At 57.4% G+C, this 9329-nt stretch overlaps 1 protein-coding gene across 1 annotated transcript; it reads right to left on the reverse strand.

The window, feature by feature from the left end:
- Window positions 1-390: 390 nt before the first annotated feature.
- GNPNAT1 (glucosamine-phosphate N-acetyltransferase 1) lies at window positions 391-8806 on the reverse strand. Its single transcript, XM_084270494.1, has 6 exons — window positions 8780-8806; window positions 5735-5922; window positions 4447-4509; window positions 3695-3822; window positions 2908-2969; window positions 391-1890 (listed from the first exon to the last, which is right to left on the reverse strand). The coding sequence occupies exons 2-6, from the start codon at window positions 5904-5906 to the stop codon at window positions 1743-1745; spliced, it is 573 nt and encodes a 190-aa protein (XP_084126620.1). The 5' UTR covers window positions 5907-5922; window positions 8780-8806; the 3' UTR covers window positions 391-1742.
- Between the last annotated feature and the right edge of the window lie 523 nt (window positions 8807-9329).

The raw sequence follows: 9329 nt of genomic DNA on the forward strand, positions 1-9329 counted from the left end.
TTAAAACTCTGAAAGGCAGGAAAAATCCACCTTGGTCATTTGTGCCAGCATAAAACAAGGCTGACTTACACAGCCAGCTCAGCAGTGGGGTTCAAGCCTAAGAAGGGGTGTCTCAGACTAAATGCAGTGACACAAGGCAGTTTGAAACCTCAGCCTGGCTCTCAGCCACGTTTTCTCAGGGGTGGTGGCAGCCCTGGGCTTGTGTCTGTTTGCATACCAGCCTCTGGGGTTTGTGTCTCCAGGCAAAGGCTCCACCACCACAGTGAAACGACTGGACAGCAGCCACGCTCCCCAGGACATGGATCTCTCATCTCCATGTTCTTTCTGGGCTAGGACAGGCCAGATGAGGGACTTGCAGCCGAACAGGCACACAGCACTACCCAGACCAGACCCATGTGGCAGTCTTCATTTATTCAGCTTAAACAAAGATTTTTTTAAAAAAATAATCAATAAATAAACCAGACATCACCAAGGAAACACTATATTGAGTGGAGTACCATCAGGAACCTTAAACAGAACCCCCACCTCAGCTCAAAGTAGCTCTCCACACTGCAACAAAAGAACATGTTGTGAGGCCTAACTGTTCACAGACAGGACTGGCTGTTCTGTGGGAACCTTCACAGTCATAATGCCCCTTTCACAGCCCCAGGGTTTGTCACCCTTTGTCACCCTTCACACAAACTGCTACTGTTGAACTCAGGGCTTTGTATGCTGTTTGCTTGCTGCCACCAGCAAAAGTGCTAAAATCATTTATCTGATCCTCCAGCAAGAGAGGGGGATGCTCCACAGCAGCAGGAGAGGGGGTCAGGGAATCCCAGTCTGGGGGTTCTCTGCCAGTGCTGTGCCATTGCCAGCAAACCCATGGCCTGCTGGGGGCTGGAAGCTGAATGCATCTCTGCCAACTCCCCCTCCCCTTCCCCCTGCAGCTAGCCAGAGCCCTGCTGAAGCCAGGCTGTGTTCTGTCAGACATTCCAGTTTCCCAGGTACCTTTGCCCTCTTGCAAACCATCAGGTTATTTTATAGAAAACAAGTTAATTATCCTGAAAACCAACTAAGTTATCAGCTAAAGTGCAGGACCCCTGCAGTAAGAAGCACACACCCCCTTCCAGACACAGACCAGCAGCTTCAGCACAGCCCCTCAGGATTCCCCCTGCTCTCAGGAGTAGCAAATTCCACTGAGGAAAACAGTGCCTGTAAAATTTTAGGCACATTGACAGTGAGGTTTTGGGGGAAGAACAGAACAAGCACTTGTTCTGTATCACTAATCCCACACAAGAAGCAGCATCCCCCCCCCCAAGCTACATGATCCTTCAGTCCAGTCCACACAGGAGCACAATCCCATGAGCTGTACTTCAGCTGCCCAGGAAAGAAGCACAAACCTTTAGAAAAATACAATGCAAGAAAAAATTTGAGATAAAAATATATACCTTTGGTTAAAAACCATCCCTTTCAGAGTCCTTTGCAACTCAGCTAGAACAAAAAAAAAGCTTCACTTACACTGAACAGTAGTAAAAATTAGTTCCAAGCCCTGATTTCCTAACCCAAAGGACCCTTCTAAAATGTCAGTAATTATTTTTTCTTCTTTCAGGATTTACACATTTGATGTCTGTTATTTATAGGGATCATTACATTTGCAGCAATAAACTATAGAAATTTTCCACGAAGAGAATGTCTGCAGCACAAGCTCCTCCACCAACAGTCTTTTTTTAAAAAAAATAAGGAAAAATAATTACTAGAAGGTTCTAATTAAAGAACCGTTGAAACATGTAGTTCTCTTCAGACACTGAATAGCCAAACTTCTTATAGAAATCCACGTTTTTTGGCAGACACTCAAGAGTAATTTTGTAACAGTTCAGTCTCTTACTCAGCAATGTCAGTGTGGATGTGAGTCTGAAAGAGAGAAATGAAACCCAAACATTGGGTCAATCAGCATTTAATTAGCTAAAGTTATCAGACCTACAGCACTGAGTGTCAGGGCACTCTGCATTTTCCTTCATGCCTCAGGATCACAGAGTCCCCAGGCTGGAAAAGCCCTTTAAGCTCATCCAGTCCAACCGTCCCTGTCCTGTGCTGACCCAGATCCCTGAGCACCTCATCTCCCCTCTGTTAAACACACCCAGGGCTGGGGACTCAGCCCCCTCCCTGGGCAGCCTGTGCCAGGCCCTGACAGCTCTGCCAGGGAAGAACTTTGCCCTCCCAGCTGAGCTGACCCTGCCCTGGGGCAGTTGAGCCCATTGCCCCTTGTCCCATCTCCTGTCCCCTGGCTGCAGAGACCATCGCCCACCTCTCTGCACCCTCCTGGCAGGGCAGGGGAGGTGGGGAGAAGGTCTCCCCTCAGCCTCCTCTTCTCCAGGCTGAACACCCCCAGCTCCCTCAGCTGCTCCTCAGAGAATTTGCCCTCCAGCCCCTTCCCCAGCCTGGTTGCCCTTCTCTGGACACACTCCAGGACCTCAATGTCCTTCTTGTAGTGAGGGGCCCAGAACTGGACCCAGCACTTGAGGTGCAGCCTCACCAGTGCCCAGCCCAGGGGCACAATCCCCTCCCCAGATCTACTGGCCACACTATTTGTGACACAAGCCAGGATGCCCTTGGCCACCCGGGCACACTGCTGGCTCCTGTTCAGCCTGCAGTCACCCAGCACCCCCAGGTCCTTCTCTGCCTGACAGGATAGCTTATAGTACTGGTCCCAGAACCTCAGCTTGTGCTCTGCCAGCTAGTGATGCCTTTGGGCTAAATTCTTTTAGCCTGGTGGGCTGGGGAGGACCTGCCCTGAGCTAAACCCCAGCTCTCCAGGCTCTGCTGAGCCACCTTCATGGCTTCTTCGCTGGCACCCATCAGCGTGGTGAGGTGGAGGGACAGACACCCCCAGGGTGAGCTGGCTGCTCTGCCCAGAGTCGAAATACTTACAGTTTGCCAAGCTGCCTCCCTCTGCACTCCCCGCTCACCACGACGTCTTCTATCCTCCCCCTCTGCAGAGCACAGGCGAGCGTTAGTCCCACGGAACGGGGCTGTGTCCATCCCCCCGCTGCGCACACATCACACGTGGGCTTCCTGCTCTGACCCTCCAGCACCCACAGGAGCTGCAGTCCCACCAAAGCCTTTTCCCACCAAGGCTGCCCATGGCCCCTGGGTCCCACCCTTCAGCTATTGATCCCCATTGATCAGATCCCCTCTCAGGCTCTTTTCTCCAGGCTGAACAGCCCCAGCCCACTCAGCCTTTCCTCACAGGGGAGATGCTCCAGGCCCTTCAGCATCTCTGTCCCTCCTCTGGACTCTCTCCAGGAGATCCCTGGCTGTTTGATCCCAGGGAGCCCAGAACTGGACACAACACTCCAGAAACTGGATACAATACTCCAGAATACTCCAGATTTGTGTCTCTCCAGCTCCCTGTTTCCACATGTCTAGCTGGGACTCCACAGCAGCAAGATCCTTGGCCATCTGCTCTGTCAGAACCAAGCCTGACAAGTTCAAAAGCTCACTGGGAGGGAGAACAGGAGATACCAAATCCCTCTTTTTCCTTAAGAAAAGCCAATCTTCCTTTTACTACTGAGCTGAGCATACAAGGATGGGAGATATTTTTAAAGTGACTGACTCAGAAGGTTCTTCATCACACAGTAACACCATAAAAATAACGTGCAGGGAGTCAGGGGCAGGATCTTTCTCCTCACTTTACAGCTTCCATGAGAGAATATACCTTTGCACAGGAGTGAGTGAACTTATGTTCTATCACCAGCGTTGCTGTAGCAACAATCTGTCCAAGATTTGTGTCTTCTACAACAGTAACATAGTAATCTCCAGATCTCTTCATGTGCTCAAAGCTTTCTGTGGGAGCAGACAGAGCAGAACAGTAGCTGTTAATCTCAGATTAAATCACCATCAAGTCTACCACGTGTGATAGATTCTGCCTGCAGATCGCTGCAGGGTTCAGGATCATAAGGCAGATGTGCTTGGAAAGACTCAGACTAACCAGACAGAACCAGAAAATAAAGCTGAAATTAAACAAATGGGTTTTCCTCAGCTGCCAAAAGCACTCTCCTTCCCCAGGGTCTCTGCAGATCAAAGTGGCAGCACCGCTAAGTCTCCTTACATCTCAGTCCAGCCAGTGAAGCTCAGGACGCTGCTGAGCTGTGATCAAAGGCAAACTCCTGCCTCACTACTGGTGCTGCAGCACCTCAGCCACAACAAACCATCACCCCACAGTCCTGCCTGCCAGGTACCTAAAGCTCCATCTCAAAAGCAGGTATATGATTTAAGCCTGTCCCAGCCAAGAAGCCCTTTGGGACAGCTGCAACCAGAGCCAGTGCCAAAGGCTGCCTCTGGAGCTGAGCTAACAAATCCCTCTGGCATCGGGCAGTCAGGAGCCTCACGCCCAGGCAGCTTTCCCATGAGCATCCTCTGGTTCCCAGCAACCTCCATGGAAATGCCAAGAATTCATGATATACTCACTGATAAACTGCTCTGGGCTTGCAACTCCAGTCTCTGTCAGCTGACCCAGAACCTTAAAAAAACCTGTTTTAATAGCAAGGAGAGAGGGAAACAACCTTCAGTGAGGGACAGAGCCACACAAACAGCACAGAACAACACTGCACAGCCCTTTGGAGAGTGAACATCCCCATGGTGCCTTCCAATTCAGCTGTGTGTAAAAGCCTGCACAGCACAGAGCCAGACTCTAATCTTATAACTCCTGCCTTGAGCGATGCTGAAGGCTCAGCCAATGCTTCAGCAGCAAACTGCAGCTCGAGTACAGGTGTTCACATTCAAGCAAGGAAAGTAGATGCCTGAAGTTATGTGATATTAAGCTGGATCATAGAATCCCAGACTGGTCTGCGTTGGGAGGGACCCCAAGGGTCCCAGAGCTCCAACCCCCTGCCACAGGCAGGGACACCAACCTCCAGCCCTGGAGCTACACAAGGTTGCCCAGGGCCCCAGCCAACCTGGCCTTGGACACCCCCAGGGATGGGGCACCCACCCCCTCTCTGGGCAGCCCCTTCCAGCCCCTCACCACTCTCTCTGTACAGAACTTCCCCCTAATATCTCATCTCCCCCTTCCCTCCTCCAGCTTCACTCCATCCCCCTTGTCCTGCCAGTCTCTGCCCTTTAACAAGCTGATTCCCCTCCTGTTCCTCTGCTCCCTTCAGGGACAGGGAGGCTGCAGTGAGGTCCCCCCACAGCCTTCTCTTCTCCAGGCTGACCCAGCCCAGCTCCCTCAGCCTCTCTCCCTAGGGGAGCTGCTCCAGCCCTCTGAGCATCCCCGTGGCTCCTCTGACCCCTCTCCAACAGCCCCACATCTCCCTTGTGTTGGGCCCCAGCTCTGGACACAGGACTCCAGCTGGGGAGGGCAGAGCAGAGAGGGACAATCCCCTCCCTGTCCCTGCTGCCACCCCTCTGCTGATGGAGCCCAGGATCCCATCGCCCTTCCCAGCTGCAGGAGCCACTGCTGCTCATGGGGAGTGGATGTTCAGAACAACCTTCTTGTCCAAGTTACAGAACTGAACACATCTCCACACTCAGAGAATAAGAAGCTGGTTCACAATGATACCAAAGGGAACAGTAGGAACAGCTGTACTCCTCTCTCTGAGGCTGTGGATTATTTGGAAGACTTGACTTTGCCAAGTGTTCCCATTCCTTACTGATAAAAATAACCCCAATCAGACAAAACAAGCCCCTCTCTTCTACTGAGAGCTGCTGCAGCAGGACATGTAGCTCAGCGCCCAGCCGCTGTGGGTGACGATACCTCGATTGACATCGGCTGTGCAGAGGGGTCTTAAAACCAGCCCGTCTCCTGGATCCAGAGGAGAGATGGCGGGGGAGAACGTCGCGGTGTTCTCGCTCCAGTCAAGTTCATGCAGGATACTCGGGTCAAACATCGGTGTGTCGTCCGGCATCACGGCTGCAACGGGCATCATGGCTGCAACGGGCGCTCTGGTAGGGAGCACAGGAATGGGGGACACTGGTTATCATTACAGTATTTCCCCTGGTCCTCAGGGCTGTAGGGAAAGGGGAACGGAACCAGAACGGCTGCTGGGTTCACCTGTGAGTGAAGCTGCTCAGGCCTCAGCGGCGCAGGCGCTGGGTTAAGCAGAGAGCACACCCTGACACCCCCTGTGTGTCCCCTGAAGGCAGCACCTGGGGCACTTGTGTTTGATGGGAAAACCCCAACAACAGAGCCCAAACCACGGGGAAGATGCTGATGAGGATATTTAACCCCTGTAGCCCTCTGAAAAGGAAAGCATCTCACACTCCCAAAGAAACCTCCCTAAAACACTGTTCACAGAGTCACAGAGCTGTAGGGGTTGGAAGGGACCCCCAGAGCCCATCAGCCCAACCCCCTGCCCAAGCAGGGTCCCTGGGACAGGGCACACAGGTCGGTGTCCAGATGGGGCTGGAATCTCTCCAGAGAAGGAGACTCCACACCCCCTGGGCAGCCTTTACGTGATGGGGCTGGTCAGAAAAAACCCTGTTCTATTCCTGTCAGGACTGAATGGAACTAATGCTAAGGATCTCCCCTAGGCTCAGTAAACTGTGTCCAGTGCTGGGCTCCCTGGGATAAAAAAGCCAGGGATCTCCTGGAGAGAGTCCAGAGGAGGGATATGGAGATAATTAAGGGCCTGGAGCATCTCCCTTGTGAGGAAAGGCTGAGGGACCTGGGGCTGTTCAGCCTGGAGAGAAGAGACTGAGAGGTGATCTGATCAATGGGGATCAATAGCTGAAGGGTGGGACACAGGGGGCCATGGGCAGCCTCTGCTCAGTGTCTGTGGGGACAGGACAAGGGGCGATGGGCTCAAGCTGGAGCACAGGGAGTTCCCCCCCCAATGTGGGGAAGAACTTCTTCCCAGTGAGGGTGAGGGAGCCCTGGGACAGGCTGCCCAGGGGGTGTGGAGTCTCCTTCTCTGGAGAGATTCCAGCCCCGTCTGGACACCGACCTGTGTGCCCTGTCCCAGGGACCCTGCTTGGGCAGGGGGCTGGGCTGATGGGCTCTGGGGTCCCTCCCAGCCCCTGTGATCCTGTGCTCCCAGCCAAGAGACAGGACATCCCGTGTACGACACCACAGCTGACCCTGCTCGCCGTGCTGACGGCCTGTGCTGCCCTCCTCCTGCCGTCAGATTTACTCAGAGTATTTCCCAAGCCTCCTGCCGCCCGGTGCAAAGTGCAGACACTGCCAGGGTGACACAGGCGCCTGTTAATGGTTAAAGAGGGATCTGGGAATCGTGTCCTTTCAGAATCCGGGATGGGAGGAGGCAAAGGGGATGCCCAGAGGTGGGAAGGCAGGTCCTTACCGTGTCACCTGTGGAGCACCTGCTCAGGCTTCTGGTGTAACTGGGCACATTATGGGAGCTCCTCCTCAGACTGAGCTCTCTCTACATCCCCACATTAACCCCACCATGAAGGACGTGGTAGTCAGACACCGATGGGCAGGACAAACAGCAGAAAGAAGACTGGCTTTGGGGTGTACGGTTTGCAAGGTGAGAGCTCTCACAGCCCTGTCACGCTGCCCAGAGGGAGCACAGAGCGTGCTGGCTGTGGAGGGTCCTGCCTCAAAGCAGGAGGTGGCTCTGGAGACCCAATGGGAACCCAAGCCCAGCCACCCACAGAACCCTTTGTCATGCCACCTGCTGGCACACACTGGTCCTTGGATCCCCTGTTCTCACCTCAGTCCTGTTAAGTGTTAACAAGCTGTTAGAGCACCTGCATGATGACACAGACTCATTCTGTGGGAACTGCACAATGAGACGGTGGGGAAAGCAAAGCACCAGGAACAACCTTTCCATAGAGGGGGAGCCAGAAGGGAAACCCAGGTTTCTCAAGTCCCAGACCTGAGCTCAAGCAGTCAGATGATGCACTCAAAGGATGCTGAGCCCAGTGCCACTGTCACTGATGTCACTGCCAAGCAAGTGTGAAGCCTCCCTGGTTCCAGGAAGACTTTGGCATCTCTTCCCAGACCTCGCTCACTGCAGTGCTGCTCCTGCCCTGCTCGGCCACGCAGCCTCTACAGCACCCGCGGCAGCGACCGAGGAGCATCCTGCACGGGATAAACCGAGTGCTCGGGGAGACTCAGACCCAGCACAGGCGGGACACAACCTGTCCCGGTGCCGGGCAGCAGCAGCCCGGGGGGCTCCGGGCTGCGCCCAGCGCAGCAGCAGCAGGACGCGCTCCGGAGCCTCGCGTGTCTCCTGGGCTGGGAGCGCGACCCGCTCACAGAGCCGGGCGGACGGGGCATGAGGCAGAGCAGCTGCGGCAGCTCCCGCGGGGCACCGGCCTTCCCACCGCGAAGCGCAGGGAGGGATCCCCGCTGCCCGGCCGGCCCCGAGGGGCGAGCGACGGGCCCTCGGCCGGGCGCCCGCAGCCTCCCCCCTGGGGAGGGTCCCCCCGCCCCACACCCAGCGCTCCAGGGGAGTGTGGGGGGGTCCCCTCACCCCTCATCCCGCCCCCCGGGGGATCTCCTCACCCCTCACGCAGCCCCTCGGGGGTCCCCTCACCCCGCGCCCAGCCCCGTGGCTGTGTCCTCACCCGTCACCTCGGGGTGGGGTGGGCTGGGGGTGCCCCCAGCCCCTCACGCAGCCCCCAGAGGGGTCTCCTCACCCAGCCCCCCGGGGGGTGTCCCCCGCCCCGCGCCCAGCCCCTCGGGGGGTCCCGTTACCCCTCACCCGGCACCCGGCACCCCGGGGGGGGTGTCCCCAGCCCCTCCCCCAGCCCCTCGCGGGGTCCCCTCGCCGCACACCCGGCCCGCCAGGGGGCTCTCTCCGCGCTGCCCCCGGCGCGGCCCCTCTCCCGCACTCACCCGCCTCCGAGGCCGCGGCGCCCACTGCCGCCCGCACCGGCTCCGCCGCAGGCGCCGCACGGACGTGGCAGGGGGGCGGGGCCGGCACGCGCGCACGCCCGAGCGCAGCCAATCACCGCCCGCCCTCACCAACCGTCGCTGCCCCGCCCCGGCCCCGCGCGCCCGGAACTCCGGGCTGCCTCCCCGCCGGCCTCGCGACCTGCGCAGCCCCGCCCCCCCGCGCGGATTGGCTGGCTGGCGGCGCGGCCACGCCCCTCCCCCATAGAGGCCGCGGCCCTCGGTGCCCGCCCAAGATGGCGGCCGCCGCTCGGCGGAGCGCCCGGCCCGGCCTCTCCCGCTGAGCCGCCCTCCTCACCCCCCCCTCCCGTTTCACCCGGGCGCGGGGCCGCAGGGAGGAGGGGGGGCCCGGCGGGGCGGGGCGGGGCGGGGCGGGGGCGGCCCCGCTGCCCCTCAGCGGCGCCCGGGCTGCGGCGCGTCCCGCGCTGTGGGCGTGGCCGGGCCGGGGGCGGGGCCGCTGCCCCCGGGGCCGCAGGGCGCGGACAGACCCCTC

The sequence above is a fragment of the Gallinula chloropus genome (assembly GCF_964237585.1).
Source record: "Gallinula chloropus genome assembly, chromosome: 14".
NCBI classification, from domain to species: domain Eukaryota; kingdom Metazoa; phylum Chordata; class Aves; order Gruiformes; family Rallidae; genus Gallinula; species Gallinula chloropus.

Excerpts from the sequence above, each read along its gene's own strand:
- GNPNAT1 (XM_084270494.1), bottom strand. The coding sequence starts at position 5,906 with ATGATGCCCGTTGCAGCCGTGATGCCGGACGACACACCGATGTTTGAC. Across the intron at positions 2,970-3,694 it reads TCACTCACTCCTGTGCAAAG|AGGGGGAGGATAGAAGACGT; the intron begins GTATATTCTCTC and ends TGTGCTCTGCAG. Across the intron at positions 1,891-2,907 it reads GGGAGGCAGCTTGGCAAACT|ACTCACATCCACACTGACAT; the intron begins GTAAGTATTTCG and ends TCTCTCTTTCAG.